The following is a 16,396-nucleotide window of genomic DNA, read 5'->3' on the forward strand; positions in this document are numbered from 1 at the left end:
GGTGAAGAAGAGGCTTCTTCTGTCTGTGATGGATATAATGTTGATTATTTGTCAATATTTAATTTCTTTAGTGGAAATTGCTATTTTTTCTAGTGCTATAATACATAGAAATAAAGTGGTATTAGATTTTTTATGTATTTATAGAGTAGGAGACCAAACAATTTTCTAATATACGTGTATTTAAAGAGGACCCGTCACGTCCTCTGACATCTAAAACAAGCTGGGTAGCTTACCAAATGGTGGAAGTGCAGAGTGCAGCCCTGGTTTTCTTTTCTAGCTGCCCCTTTCCCTTGCAATTGGTCCCATTAGTATCTGTGACCTGTATGAGTAGACTGTCAAGTGGGCACTCCCCTGCGCTCAGTGTCATTCTCGGTCATAGACGTTGAGCGCTGGGGACCACCCACTTGATCGTGTACTTGCACAGGTCACGGATACTAACAGGACCAATTGCAGGGGTACACCAGCGGCTAGAAAGAAAAGAAAAACAGCACTGCACTCAGCGCTGTAGCAGCTGGTAAGCTATCCAACTGGTTTTAGATGTCAGAGGATGTGACCCGTCCAATTTTAAAGAGTAACTGTTTCGATTTTTCTCCTCATAAATCAATAGTAAGAGCAAAAAAAAAAAATTGTAATACATTTTATTCCTGAAAAATGACTGTTTCTCCACTTAATAGACTCTTTCCCCCTTCCTCCTAAACTGTTCACGCGCTCTCAATTTACTGGTATAATCTGTCTTCAGTGAGACAGAGATGAAGACAGATTATCAGTTTATTAAATGATCAGGTTACAGCTTTTGCCCATAGATGTCTATGTAAAAGGGAAGGGGGAGGAGGGAGCTTTTGCAGAGAGGGGTTCAGAGACGCTGCTTCAGCTTCTAGTAAGTGTTCTATCTCATCCCATTGCTGGATTCACAGCTACATTGCTCATTACTGCTGCATAATGTTTTTCATGTTGCTGCTGCTTCTTAATGTGTGCTACAGAGAGATAGGGGAGCAGGGTCTTTTCTCTTCTCTGTGTGCTGTGTATGGGAGACATCATAGCTGCTAGGCTCCTCCCCCTCTAGATCAAATTTCAGGGGAAAAATTAGCAATGCACTTTACCTTTTCACAGTAGAATGGTATAGCTTATAAATCAGCCCTGTTTAATGCATCCATGGGCTAAGTGAATAGAACCAAATATGGTGTCAGTCATGTGACTACCCTCTCCACACGTCATGTGACCTCTGGCATTCATTTAGCAACAGGGTTAATTTGCTACATTACTTTGTGGAGAGACCGTCTACTGCACTGATATAAGAAAGGTATGTGAGCAGAACCTTTAATACACGTGTATATTACAAAATTGTATGGTTTCCAATTCAATAAATAAGTAAAATGAAAACACAAATACCCCTTGAACTACATTATTTGTAATGAAGTCTACAGTTCTACCCCAAAAATCTGGATTGAAGGATTACGATTACCTTCTTAAAACAGGAACATCTACAATACATTCATCGTGGGTTAAACTAATTGGCACACAGAAGACCACTGTGCAGCCCCTAAACTATTGAAGAAAGGGGCTATTTTCTGTGCTTTGTATAACGCAATAATGATCTAGTGGCTCTTTCTTACATGACACTACAGACTATATTATTATTTATATATAAAACAACATAGTGTGTATTGTCATTCAGGAAAGTTCTACTATACTGACCAGACACATCACTTGAACTGGGTTGTGTTCCAAATCTCTGTCGCGCTTGTGGTCAGGAGCAGTACTTTGTCTAAGTTCCCAAGATCAATGGGGGTACCATTGGATGGACCCCTACCAATCATAAATGGATGGCATATCCTATCATTTCTCTGGTGCGAAAATCCCTTTATTACCATTCAGATCTGCTACACATTGCTTACATTATATATCTTCTTATTTTTTTCTTTTATATTTTGTAAAGGCCCATTCCAGCAGAAGAGGGAGCCTGCAATCCTATACACAAGAAGAACTTCCTACATTACCTGTTGTAAGAGATTTTTTCCTTCTAATGCATGATAACCAAGTTGTACTTGTCTGTGTGCAGCATCTTGAGAAAAAACTTTTTTTCTTTCGAACTGTAAGGCTGTGTTCACACTGAGTTTTTTGCAGGGTGAAAATTCTGCCTCAAAATTCCGTTTGGGAATTTGAGGCAGATTTTGTCTTTCCTGCATGTCGTTTTTCGCTCGCACCCATTGAGTGCTGCGGGCAAATAACTCTGCGAAATACACTTTCTCTGCCTCCCATTGATGTCAATGGGAGGTCAGAGGCGTAAACGTGTGAAGATAGGGCATGTCCCTTCTTTCTCCCGCGAGGCGGTTTTACCGCTCGCGGGAGAAAACCGCCCCCGCCTCCCATTGAAATCAACGGGAGGCATTTTCGGACGGTTTTTGACGAGTTTTGCGGAACGGTTTCCGCTCCAAAAAGCTTGTCAAAATACTCTGTGTGAACAGGCCCTAAGCCTTTTTTAACATGCAGCAACGCTTTATGCATTAAATTAACTACTAAATATAATATAAGATTTTTTTTTATACAAAGTATTGTTTTGTTTCAGTTGTTACCCACATCTTCAGGATTACCACCTGGTTGGGAGGAAAAACAAGACGAGAAAGGAAGGTCATATTACATAGATCACAATACAAGAACTACAACGTGGGAGAGGCCTGTAGTGCAGGTACTACAAAATCATTATTATTCATCACACTTGTGCGCTATACTTGGGCACAACTTAAAGTGCGCCTCCAATTATATAGGGAAACGGACATAGTGCAGTAGTGTACACAATAATAGTTTTCCTAAATAACTTGCATAGCAGATTCTGACTCTAAATAGCAGCACGGACCGGCCGTGGTCAGCTCTGTGGCTGCTCATAACCTGCAGTAGAAGGCATTGCCCTGCTCTGTCTCCAGTACGGGAGCCTAGGAGGCAGAGCAGGACACTCTGTTCTCTGACTGCTCAGAACTGTGCATTGGGAGACAGACAGCATTTTAATCTTAAAAAAAGATTGTGATAGTTTACAGGTGGATCCTGCGTTTCAGACACGCAGGACCCGCTGACACTGAACCAGTCAGGTCCGTGGAACTGACGGATTCGGTAAAAGCAAGCAATACAGCTGTTCTGCATAGCGAATATAGAAAAAAAACTAATTAAGAAGTAACACTAATCACACAGACTGATCTATTTATTAAAAAAAAAAAAAAAGTTGTACATAGCCTTTAAGCTTTCGTCTCTTTTATATTCACTAATAGGGTGTTTGACAATGTGTTTTTGAAGGAGTTTGTCTGATATGAGTATTTCCGCCATCGTGTGGTGTGGGTACTTCAGTTAGCACCTGAACATAGTTTTTAAGTTAGGCCAGGTCTAAATTTTACATCATTCTTACTTGAATTTCTTAGTATAAATCCAGTTAGAATTTATAATTTTATAAATGCGCCACCCACAGTATTTAAAGTTTTTTCCTAACATATAGGAGTTGGCACTCCATTTGTCATTATACAGCTTTCATACCACATTCCCCCTTTACATAAACGTGCACCTTTTGCTGGCCTGCATTTTTCATCAGGGCTACTGGTCCATACACAGCTCCTATTTAGATATGGGAACAATTTTAAATGAAATGCTTATATGCTGGATATTTCTTTTACATACTTGTTATGGTGCCCCCTGTTCTTTTTTCAGAATGTCCACTTAAGGGGGTTGTCCCAAGATCAATATTTATTATCGAGAACACGCTGTGTCTGCACTGCCAGAAGCTGGGCGTTCTGAAGAGAAGTGGATGATACTTCTCGTCAGAACGCCCAGCTAGTAAAAGTAGTAAAAACGCCCCGATGTACGCACATAATACACGCCCACTTGGACTTTTACTTTAAACACGCCCACTTGGACTTTTACTTTTCAACACGCCCAGTTGTACTTTTGCAAGCCTCATTTGCATAAATACAAAAATGGTCATAACTTGGCCAAAAATGCTCGTTTTTTAAAAATAAAAATGTTACTGTAATCTACATTGCAGCGCCGATCTGCTGCAATAGCAGATAGGGGTTGCAAAATCTGGTGATAGAGCCTCTTTAAGCAATGAAGACTTCATCGTACATAAACCTGTATGCCTATATTTATAGGTTAACATTCTTTTGCCATTGCATTTAGTTAGAAGACGGTTTTTGAGGCAGGTAAAAAAATACGCAGATCTCCACAGTGCTCAGATTATTAAAACACAATTCCTTGAGTTCGTTCATAAGGGTAAAGTGTTGAATTGTTTGTTGAAAATAACCTCCTGCTCAAGATACCTGTAGAGCAAGTTTCATTGCAGATCCTTCTCTTATCTGTTTGTATATGCTGCCTCTGTTATGGAAACATAGTGTAAAAGCCTGCAGGCCTTGTTGGAGGTAGAGCTCAGAATCTAATGTGTCCCTAATATTCAGTCTCAGATGCCTTTACCTGTGGAAATGTCACAGACATCACCCACCCAGAATTTTCCTAGTGGTCATCATCAGCAGTCGCCAGCATATGAATCCATAAAACCTATAGTGGACCAGGATCAGGAATTCCTTCCCAAAGGCTGGGAAATGAGGCATGCCCCAAACGGACGACCCTTCTTTATCAATCACATCACGAAGACTACAACATGGGTATTGTAAATCTTCCGCTTCTATCAGTGATTGCATTTATATATTCTGTCTCCGTTTAAAACACACTACCGCACAGACACTGCTTGTACGTATTCATTTAAGAAAAAGCAATAACATGAGTTTTGTGTAGTTATTCCTATTATATCAGACAAGTAAGTAGATAAACAAGGCTTCAATTCAATTGATTTGGTTGTCTTTATTTTTGACGTTTTGTAAACTCTGTGTGTGTGTGTGTGTGCGCGCGTTTTGGATTTTGAGTAATTTTTAGCTAAATTCCATTCAAATTAGTTGAAGTTTATTTTCAGTATCAGTTTTTTATCTGTTTAGTCCAACTTTGCTATATTCAGTTGTTCTCAACCTTATTACGTGGGGGGCAGGGTCCTTTGTTTCTATACCCTGGGAACCCCTGGGCCAATTGCTGCAGCTAAAAGCCAGTGTAGATGAAGGAAATAGTCGTCTGCCTTAAACGAATGTGATGTTACTAAACACCCAGTATATTAGAAATTTGCAGAAGTGTTTATTATACAGTGATTAACTGGTGCCTTGTAAAAAATTTGTTGTTAAAGTGATACTCTGCTACTAATGTCTGGAGCCTTTAATCCCGGGGAATTATTTAAGTATAGCTAGACTAGTCTACCAGACCGTTTTTTATATATCTGTTTGATAACCATGTAACACTAGGGCTATACAGTAAACTTGATGTTTTCAAGCAAGATTGGTTTTTATATTATTTCTGCAGGAAAACCCGAGAATAAGAATTCCAGTACAGCTACGGCCAAAGCCTCCTATAGATGTGTCAGACCTGGGACCCCTACCGGTAAGTGAAAAATAATTCAATGGAAGTGTCATGTCAAATACAGTCAGTTTATGATAGCTTTGCATAAATGGCTCTTTTAATGTTATCAGATGCTTGCCAGCTGTGCTGTAAACATGCATGGGATTAACATCAGAACATGTAAAGCAAGCATTAAAGATTAACACGTCAAGATGCTTGTGTGTTTTTCATAGTTTGCAGGCAGTATTTGCATTGCTTTACGCAGGAGTATGTCTGTTTCACATCTATTACTGCAGAAAACTCAGAAACTGAAGATTAATTTCATGAAAGTCTTCTGCCTACCCATATAGCCGAGAGCAAAACAGTCACTGAAATGTGATGTTGCAGTGTACACACACACACGCACACGCACACACACACACACACACACACACACACACACACACCAGCCTGAAGGACATTTTAGACAAGCAATGAGTAGTGTAGCTGTGAATACAGTACTGGGGTGAGATAGTAGAACATTTACTTGAAGCAGCCTCTGTATGTGTTTCTCTATCTCTGTGCGGCAAGCTCCCTCCTCCTCTCTCCGTAGAACTCTATTAGCTTCAGCTATAAACTTCTCTCACTGAGGCTGATAATCCGTCTTCAGCACCTGCTTTACTGAAGACTGATTTCTCCAGTGAACTGAGAATAAGTGATTACTTAGGGCTGCGGATTGGCATGCGAATGAGCGCCGTTGAAGCTTAATGGAGCTAATCTGCTTTTCCCCAGCATGCATAGTCCTTATTCCATGCAGATTGTTTTCCACACTTTTCTGTAATAAGATATCATGCTACGTTTCTTATCTAGGCTTGTACTATTATTTATTGGAGAAAAAAATAGAAAAATTGGTTTCTATTTAAAGGAGTTTTCCAATCCTAAGAAATTGATGGCCTGTCTTCAGGATAGGCCATTAATATCTCATCGGTTGGAATCCGACTCCTGGTACTCGGGCCAATCAACTGTTTTGAAGGGGCCGTGGCACTCGTACGAGCGCTGCTTCACCTACATTACTGTCACTGATCACACTGAATTACCGACATGCTTGTAGCGGCGGTTCACAGTATTCCCGCCTTCTCCCATTCACTTGAACGATTTACAGTGTGAGCAGTAAAGGAAATGAACAACTTAAAAGCGCTGCAGCCCCTTCAAAACAGCTGATCCAGCGGGGTTACCGTGAGGTGGACCCCAACATGTCAGTTATGGATGGCCTATCCTGAGGATAGGCCATCAATTTCTTAGAACTGGACAACCCTTTAAGTACAGAAGTACCTTCAGGAATGGTTATCAGGTTTATAATTATGTAAATAAATTATTACCTAATTTAATATTATTTAACTGATCATAAGATCTTCACCGTTAAGGAGTTTTCCACCAAAGACTTTTATGGTATATTGTTTTTTGCAGCATGGGGGCTTAGTGGGTAGTACTATTGTCTTGCAGAACTTGGGGTTCAAATCCTACCCAGGACAACATCCGCATGGAGTTTGCATTTTCTCCCTGTGTTTGCATGGGTTTTCTCCGGGTACTCGGGTTTACTCCAACACTACAAAAACATGGTAATACATAGTATAATTGCCTTCCCTAGAATTTGGCTCTGGAGTCTGGGGAATAAGATGATTAGATTGTGTCCCAATCTGGACCAGGACTGAGTAATATGTAAGAAATATGTTACACAATTAGTACGGTTTAAAAAAGACACATGTCCATCAAGTTCAACCAAGGGATGGAAAAGGGAAGGTAAAAATTTCTACACATAGGAGCTAATATTTTTTTTGTTCTAGGAAATTATCTAAGCCTTTTTTAAAGCCATCTCCTGTCCCTGCTGTGACCAGCTCCTGCGGTAGGCTATTCCATAGATTCACAGTTCTCACAGTAAAGAAGGCTTGTCGCCTCTGCAGGTTGAACCTTTCTTTTTCCAGACGGAGGGAGTGCCCCCTTGTTTTTTGAGGGGGTTTTACATGGAACAGGATTTCACCATATTTTTTGTATGCGCCATTAATATATTTATATAAGTTAATCATGTCCCCCCTTAGTCTTCTTTTTTCAAAGCTAAATAGGTTTAGTTCTTTTAATCTTTCCTCATAGCTTAGAAAAAATACAAAGAAGAGCAGCGAAGCTAATAAGGGGCATGGGGAATCTAACTCCAGGGCATCCTTTCTATGAACTGGAGCCCAGAACTGAACTGCCTATTCTAGATGAGGCCTCACTAATGCTTTGTAAAGTGGCAATATTATATCCCTGTGCCGCGAGTCCATGCCTGTTTTAATACACGACAATATCTTGCTGGCCTTTGAAGCAGCTGATTGACATTGCATGCTGTTATTTAGTTTGATTTACATGTACAATTTATTTACCAGCGGAAATCAATGAAATAATTTGAATTCAAACCTCCAGTAAGCTTAAGAGCAAGGTGCCAACATGGCCAATCCTTTGCCAGAACCAGACACTCGTTCTTCAGGTCGGACGTCCCAACCTCAGGTTGTGGCTCCTGAGAGAAGCTGGTTGCCAGGAGTCTCACTATTTAGAGCCTCTCTCATATTGTTTTTGTAGTCTGGCATTTCTTGTTTTCCTTCTGGCTTAGCTTCAAGAAAAACAAAGTAGTACAAGGTGCCTGTTTGTCTTCCCCTGAAGGACACTCATCTATCATCAAAACATGTTGTAATAGGGCATTTAACAAGTAGTTTACAGTCATTCCAAATGAATTTCTACTCTGCACTGGTTCAGATTTACATGCAAACTAATTCTTGTTGTTGTGCCATTCTGACCTGTATATGGTTCCCCCATGCAGCCTGGTTGGGAAGAGAGAACACACACTGATGGACGAGGCTTTTATATTGACCACAGTAAGGAAAGTCTGTTTTAAAATACTAGAACTAAATGTAGATTTCTAAAAAGATAAAGAACATTCTCATTTCTTCAGACACTAAGAGAACTCAGTGGGAGGATCCGCGCTTACAGACTGCCGCAATAACAGGACCGGTAAGTTATTTTCAGTGATCTAGTACTTTAAAAAAACAAAAACCTCAGGGTGAAAATATTTACAGCCCTATTAGCCTTTTGCCAGCTTTCCTTTGGGTCTTACCCATTACTACTAAGCTTCTGAAAGCCAATATAGGGTGGCGAAAACGTTCTTGTGATACACCTGTCAATGCACCATATTTACAAGACAGCAGCTTGTTTAAGGTGTGAAAAGTATGTTAATATGGAGCCAGTGTAAGAATATATTTCACCTCACACCATCTGGGAAATTACCTTAAGCACTTCTATCCATAGCCACTGGCTGCGTTGAGGGGCTGGGGATTGAGTTACGTTATTGGCTGTCTCTACTTTTTTTCACGGAGTCAGATTGAACATTTCTTACAGTTAAAGTGTTAGGTGAGTCCTGATTCCCAAGGAGAATCTGACATGGCCATGTGATGTCCCTAATAGAAGGCGAAACATCTTTGAGCTTGCATAAAGCACGTCCGTATACGTTCTGCACTGTTCACTATTAGTATAATTCTGGCCTTACTAGTGGCAAAGCAGGCGATGTGTAGGGGTTTTATGTGCCATATTACCCACAGATTAGCAAAATACTGCTTACTCCGCATACTTCAGCCTATCCGGTTTCCTTTGGAAATTCTTATTTCGGCTTTTGTGGATAATTGTGGGCAGAATGCAGATGAAATGCCAAAAGGCATATTGTGTAACACACAGTGCAGGCAAAATATAATCTCATGGGGAAATGACGTTTTATTAGGAACACCATAAAAGCAAGCAACACTCAGGCCCCATGCACACGATCGTGCCCGTAATCATGATCCGTTATTACGGGCACGGCTGCCTGCGAACAGTCCCCCGCCTTTGCCCGCCGCGCTCCTGTTATGAACTATAGGAGCACGGTCCATAAAATCAAATAGGACATGTCCTATTTTTTTACAGTTGATTTCTACGACCCGGACACCTTACCGTAAATATATGGGAAGGCGTCCGTCGGCCAAAGAAATGAATGTCACTGTATTTTGATCTGCGATTACGGTCCGTAATTGCAGACCAATATGACGGTCGTGTGCATGGGGCCTCAATATGTGAAGAATAGATGTTGTCCACTTTTAATAGTCTGCCACCTAGTGGACAAAAGTAAGCTATCTTCTGTGACTTTGAGCTAAAAATACTGTAATAAACGTTTCCATCCCCATATTCAGTGTGTTTATTTAACAGAGGATTATCGGAGTACTAGATTAAACTCTCATTTCATTTCTAGGCTGTGCCTTATTCTCGGGATTACAAAAGAAAATATGAATACTTCCGTAAAAAGTTGAAGAAGCAGGCAAGTAGAAGCTAAAGTGTATTCTGTGTTTATATAGAGTTTGATGAAGGTATCTATCTAACATATGGAAGATGCATTGTAAAATCCTACAAGTATTGTCTGACCGTAACTTGGTAAATGCTGCTAGGTAGGTGGGGGAAAACACTTATATTTGTGTCTGAGAGCTGGTTAAAGGGTTTTTCCAGTTTTATGTTATTGACCTAATCGCTGTATACATTGTTCACCTATGTCATAGGCATATTTTACTATATACATAAACATCTTTTCTCTATAGCCTGATATTCCGAACAGGTTTGAAATGAAGTTGCGTCGCGCAGCAATTTTTGAGGATTCTTACAGAAGGATAATAGCCATGAAAAGGCCAGAATTCCTTAAAGCACGTCTCTGGATAGAATTTGACAATGAGAAGGGCTTGGATTACGGTGGAGTTGCCAGAGAATGGTTCTTCCTGATATCTAAAGAAATGTTCAATCCTTATTATGGTCTCTTCGAGTATTCAGCAACGTAAGTGGCATTTAAGTGGAATCAAAACATTATATTTTAAGATAATTGTAGAGCTCCTTCCTTTCAATATGAGATACTTTACAAACCATATATGTCCCAGTGCCAGGGTAACCACCTCCATCCGACAGGCATAGCCTTGTGCCAAGTGTAGTAGACTCCCATGTGTCTGTTACCAAGATCATTCTGCCTGTACCTAGATCTACAGCTGCTTATAGCCCTTTATTCACTTTAAATAGTCTATGGACACTGGGATGCTTTTCCATGTTTTTTTCTTATTGTTTCATTCACTTTATGTGGGGAAATATATTTATCCGGATAGCATTATTCTTTTTTTTATGTTGTCAAGAAATTCTGCTACAGAGCCCAGGGATCATTTTACCAATGTTCCTGCACCATGGATCATACAGAACATTAGTTGTGAATTACACAAGAATATATTTAAAGAGGCTCTGTCACCAGATTTTGCAACCCCTATCTCCTATTGCAGCAGATAGGCACTGCAATGTAGATTACAGTAACGTTTATTTTTAAAAAACGAGCATTTTTGGCCAAGTTATGACCATGTTTGTATTTATGCAAATGAGGCTTGCAAAAGTCCAAGTGGGCGTGTTTACAGTAAAAGTCCAAGTGGGCGTGTATTATGTGCGTACATCGGGGCGTTTTTACATCTTTTACTAGCTGGGCGCTCTGATGAGAAGTATCATCCACTTCTCTACAGAACGCCCAGCTTCTGGCAGTGCAGACACAGCGTGTTCTCGAGAGATCACACTGTGACGTCACTCACTTCCTGCCCCAGGTCCTGCATCGTGTCGGCCACATCGGCACCAGAGGCTACAGTTGATTCTGCAGCAGCATCAGCGTTTGCAGGTAAGTCGATGTAGCTACTTACCTGCAAACGCTGATGCTGCTGCAGAATCAACTGTAGCCTCTGGTGCTGATGTGGCCGACACGATGCAGGACCTGGGGCAGGAAGTGAGTGACGTCACAGATCTGCACTGCCAGAAGCTGGGCATTCTGAAGAGAAGTGGATGATACTTCTCGTCAGAACGCCCAGCTAGTAAAAGTAGTAAACACGCCCCGATGTACGCACATAATACACGCCCAGTTGGACTTTTACTTTAAACACACCCACTTGGACTTTTGCAAGCCTCATTTGCATAAATACAAAAATGGTCATAACTTGGCCAAAAATGCTCGTTTTTAAAAAATAAAAACGTTACTGTAATCTACATTGCAGCGCCGATCTGCTGCAATAGGAGATAGGGGTTGCAAAATCTGGTGACAGAGCCTCTTTAAGACAACATTGGAATGTTATTGGACTAATAGTAATATTTGTGGCCTGTAGTTTTTGTGGGCTGGATTTGAGCCATACTGAATTTTGAATAAGATCCTGTGGGTGTGTTTTGCCATCCTGAAAGAAGAACACTAGGGGTTCCGGAGTGTATTCTCTATGACTGTTGTATTTTGAGGATCCTAACTTGGGGTTCTGCTTTTCTTCACAGAGATAATTACACTTTGCAGATCAATCCAAATTCCGGACTGTGCAATGAAGATCACCTTTCATATTTCAAGTTTATCGGTCGTGTTGCTGGGATGGCAGTCTATCATGGAAAGCTTTTAGATGGTTGGTTTAAAAAAAAAAAAAATGGACTTAAAAACTTCAATCTCACTTTAGGCTATGAGACTATACAACAATCTAAAAAGAGATTAGATACTCATGATATTTCTAGACTGCTCAGCATTAAGAAAATATTTGGTAGATGTAACAATGCATTTATGAATGGTACATTTGTCAGGTCTATATATATTGTGTAGGTCTCCCTTATGCCTCCAAAGCAGCTCTGACTTGTCGAGGCATGGACTCCACAAGACCTCTGAAGGTGTTTTGTGGTATCTGGCACCAAGACATTAGCTGCGATTTATTTTTTTTACCTCCTGTAAGTTGTGAGGTGGGGCCTCCATGCAACGGACTTCCAGCACATCCAACATTGGATTGAGATCTGGGGAATTTGGAGGCACCTTAAACTCGCCTTGTTCCTCAAAGCGTTCCTGAACAATTTTTGTAGTGTGACTAGGTGCATTATCTTGCTAGAAGAGGCCGCTGTCATTAGGAAATAGAGCTGCCATGATGGGATGTACTTGGTCTGCAACAATGTTTAGGTAGGAGCTAGGTGGTACGTGTCTAAGTGACATCCACATGACTGCCAGGACCCGAGGTTTCCTAGCAGAACATTTCCCAGAGCATCACGCTACCTGTCTTCTTCTTATAGTGATTCCTAGTGCCAAATCTTCCACAAGTGACACACACGCCCCCGGCCGTCCACATGATGTAAAAGAAAACATTATTTATCAGACCAGGCCACCTTCCATTGGCCAACTTCTGATGCTCATGTGCACATTGTTGGCACTTTTGGCGGTGGATTAACTTTTTCAACAGTTGTGCTACATTAGCTTTCCCCTGGGATCAAACGAGGTGGGTTACTCTTCGCTCTCCACGGACATAAATGAGCCTTGGTTGCCCATGACCCTGACGCCGGTTTAACGGTTGTCCTTCCTTGGAACACTTTTGGTAGGTACTAACAACTCTACACCGGGAACACCCCAGAAGACCTGCTATTTTGGAGATGTTCGGACCCAGTTGTTAAGCCGTCGCAATTTGGCCCTTGCCACAGACTTTCAGATCCTTACATTTGCACCCTTGCTGCCTAAGGCTGGAGCTAGACCTAGACTATTTATATGTAGTGCACGATAAATCGCTTTCCATTGGAATGTTCGGCTAGGACTACACACCGTATTTATCTCGCTACAAAAAATCGCTGTGCTAAATTGCTGTCCATAGGAATGTCACAGCATACATATTTTTTGTAGTGAGATAAATACGGTGTGTAGCCCTAGCCTAATATATCCCACCCCATGACAGCCGCCATAGTAACGAGAAAATCAATGTTATTCACTTCACTTGTTAGTGGTTTTAATGTTATGACTTAAAGTGTTCAACAAACTTCTGACGTGTTATAGTGACATGTCAAAAGTTTTGATTGGTGGGGGTCCAAGCACTGAGAGCCCCACTAATTGCTTAAACGAAGTGGCAAAAGCCCTTGTATGAACGGTCAGCCGCTTCGTTTTTGTTCGGCTTCTTACGGAAATCGTCTATGAGCCCGTACTCCGCTACATCGGCTTTCCGGAAAAAGCCGAACAAGAACAAAGCAGCTGAGCGCTCAGACGAGCTTTTCTGCCGCTTCATTTTAGCGATTCGGTGGGGGTCTCGGTGCTCGGACCCCTACCGATCAAAACTTCCGACGTCACAATGACATGTCAGGAGTTTGAATGTTTAGTTACCCTTTAATGATGTGTATAGATAGAATATAGAATAGCATATGTGTAGAAATAATCCCGTATTTGTCTCAAATATCACTTTGCCATTGGTAAAATATGTTCAATTTACAAAATGCATTAAAACTCCACTAATCGGGCACCATCTGAGCTACACAAATGCTGGATTATTGGATTACCAAAATATAAAACCACTAAATGTTGACAAGAATATTATTTTATGAATCACTATCAGAAGTGCGAATTTGTAATTACATTTTATTTAAAATTATTTTTACTTTTGGAGATACAGCTGGTTTGTATCCTGTATACAGAGCAGCTGTATCTTGCGCTAAGACCTGAATCTGTGAGGTCATCATGACTGACGGGTTCATTGTCAGGTGGTCCTGCGTTTCTCTGACACGCAGGATCCACCTGTAATCTATCACATCTAAGTTACGAACTTAGATGTGATAGATAACAGCTCGATCCTTCGTGTCAGAGAAACGCAGGACCCGCTGACACTGAACCCACAGCTATATCTCAAAAAGTAAAAATAATTTTTAATAAAATGTAATGACAAAAGCTGTACAAATCGCACTAATACACATTTTTAACAAAAAATCAAATGTTTTCAAAGGTCTGCATAGCCTTTAACCCCTTAAGGACACGGCCAATTTTGGCCTTGAGGACAGAGCAATTTTTTTACATTTCCCTCTTTGCAGCCCAACGCTCATAACTCTTTTTTATTTTTTGTACGACGTAGTTGTATGAGACTGTTTTTTGCGGGACGAGTTGTACTTAATGTATTTGTACCAAAAAATGGCACCTACATAATCGTTTAATTTCTATAAATTTTTATTTTGGCGAAATTGCAGAAAGAAAGCAGTTCCCCAGCAGTTTTAATATTTTTTTTTTACACCATACACCGATCATCATAAATAATGTCATACATTTTGTTGTACAGGTTGTTACGGTCGTGGCGATACCAAATATGTCTATTATTTCCTGTTTTGGGACTTCAGCTTTCATCGCGGCGTTCAAAGTGTTAACGGCGGAGAGAAGATGTTTCTCTCCTCTCCGCTGTTAGAGCGGGGCCGTGGCTGTGTATTACAGCAGTTGCCCCGCTCTCGATCGCCCGCAGAGACAGCTGTCACACAGGACGAGAATGCTCGTCCTAATGCGCGAAGTACCCGCCGCTCAGGACGAGCATACTTGTCCTGTGTCGGCAACCAGTTAAGGGATTCCAAACTATAATGTACTTTAGGCCTATTTTTAATACGGGACCTCATGATTATATAAATGATCAGTCTAATAGAATTGACTGCAGTTTATTGCACAGTATAACACATGCCATATGTAATAAATTCTGTGTATTACTCTTGCAGGTTTTTTCATACGTCCATTTTATAAGATGATGCTACAGAAGGCAATAACTCTGAATGACATGGAGTCCGTGGTATGTTATATACCGTAATGAATGTTCTATGAAGAGCACGTAATTACTGCATTAGTATTTACAGTGCGCCGATCACTTTAAGGCTGGGTTCACACTGAGTTTTTTTTCAGGCGAAAAATCTGCCTCAAAGTTCTGTTTGGAATTTTGAGGCAGATTTTGCTCTGCCTGCACAATGATTTTCGCGGAGTTCTTCGCCCGCGACAATTGTGCGTCGCAGGCAAAAAACGCCGCGAAATACGCTTTCTCTGACTCCTATCGATTTCAATGGGAGGTCAGAGGCGTAAACGCCCGAAGATAGGGCATGACCCTTCTTTTTCCTGTGAGACGGTTCTTCCACTCACGGGAAAAAACGCCTCTGCCTCCCATTGAAAACAAAGGCAGGCGTTTTCACCTGTTTTTTGGTGCGGCTTCCGCATCCAAAAACGCGCCAGAACCTGTGTGAACAGGGCCTTAAGGATTCATACACTTCTAGAATTTAGGTTTACTGTAATGTTTAGTGAAACAAAATAACCCAGCAGTGATTAGAGTTGTTTTTAATGCAATTTTCCCAATAAATGTGCAGCAATCTGCAGCCCCATGTAAGAAATCAGGTTTACAGTTTGGCTGGGACTGTACACAGACTCTTGTTGTGTGGGAGCTTCAGTAGAAACTATCACGCATTAGTCATAGTCATGTTATCAGACACATCCTTTACTTCTTAGCTGAACTTTATATGTCAACATATTCTTATGTGCCCACTTGGTTAACCCCTCATGGTCCTCTTGCAAATGCCCCTTTTTAAAGTGCACCTGACTTTCGCTGTCACTTCAAACCTTGAATAACAACTCTTGAATCTATCGGCAGCGCAGCCGTTGTGTTCACCATCATCTCTGTAAAGACAGGTGGTCCTTTGCGAACTGCCAAGTGGAGAACATTGCACAAGCACTTGGCACTTGCTGTTGTCCTTCCTGTTAAATAGAAGGTGCCCATTCCTTACTAGTTCTTTCACATGATGACTTGAATCGAGGCTCCATTCCTACATTCATGCTGTGTCTAAGTTCTCTTGAGATTGGGCCATTCTAAAATTGTGGCTGTATGTTCAACATCCTGGCAGTTAGGGCTCGTCTGCACGCTGCGGAATTACCCCGTTTTTTCCGGACGGAATTTCTGACGGAAAAAACGCAGCAGAATACAGTAGCAGCATAGTGGATGAGATTTAGCAAATCTCATCCACACGCTGCATAAAAATTCTGAGCAGAAATTGACCTGCGGTGCGTATTTTTCGGACCGCAGCATGTTAATTCCTGCTGCGGAAAGCGGCCAGAATTTCTGCGCTTTTCAGAGAGGTCTCTATCTCCTAACATTGTGAAAAATGC

The 16,396-nt window shown here is 41.1% G+C and overlaps 1 protein-coding gene across 3 annotated transcripts in view; it reads left to right on the forward strand.

The window, feature by feature from the left end:
• NEDD4 (NEDD4 E3 ubiquitin protein ligase) overlaps positions 1-16,396 on the forward strand; it is a 149,066-nt gene that overhangs the window by 114,323 nt on the left and 18,347 nt on the right. The window contains exons 12-21 of one of the 3 annotated variants that reach the window (XM_075857968.1): positions 1,937-2,002; positions 2,567-2,686; positions 4,434-4,640; positions 5,380-5,457; positions 8,246-8,300; positions 8,378-8,436; positions 9,701-9,766; positions 10,041-10,270; positions 11,773-11,894; positions 14,971-15,041. In XM_075857968.1, coding sequence (XP_075714083.1) covers positions 1,937-2,002; positions 2,567-2,686; positions 4,434-4,640; positions 5,380-5,457; positions 8,246-8,300; positions 8,378-8,436; positions 9,701-9,766; positions 10,041-10,270; positions 11,773-11,894; positions 14,971-15,041 — 1,074 coding nt within the window. The remainder of the gene's footprint in view (positions 1-1,936; positions 2,003-2,566; positions 2,687-4,433; positions 4,641-5,379; positions 5,458-8,245; positions 8,301-8,377; positions 8,437-9,700; positions 9,767-10,040; positions 10,271-11,772; positions 11,895-14,970; positions 15,042-16,396) is intronic. The other 2 variants (XM_075857966.1, XM_075857967.1) reach the window with 2 other exon arrangements.

Source organism: Rhinoderma darwinii, chromosome 3 (assembly GCF_050947455.1).
Source record: "Rhinoderma darwinii isolate aRhiDar2 chromosome 3, aRhiDar2.hap1, whole genome shotgun sequence".
Lineage (NCBI taxonomy): Eukaryota > Metazoa > Chordata > Amphibia > Anura > Rhinodermatidae > Rhinoderma > Rhinoderma darwinii.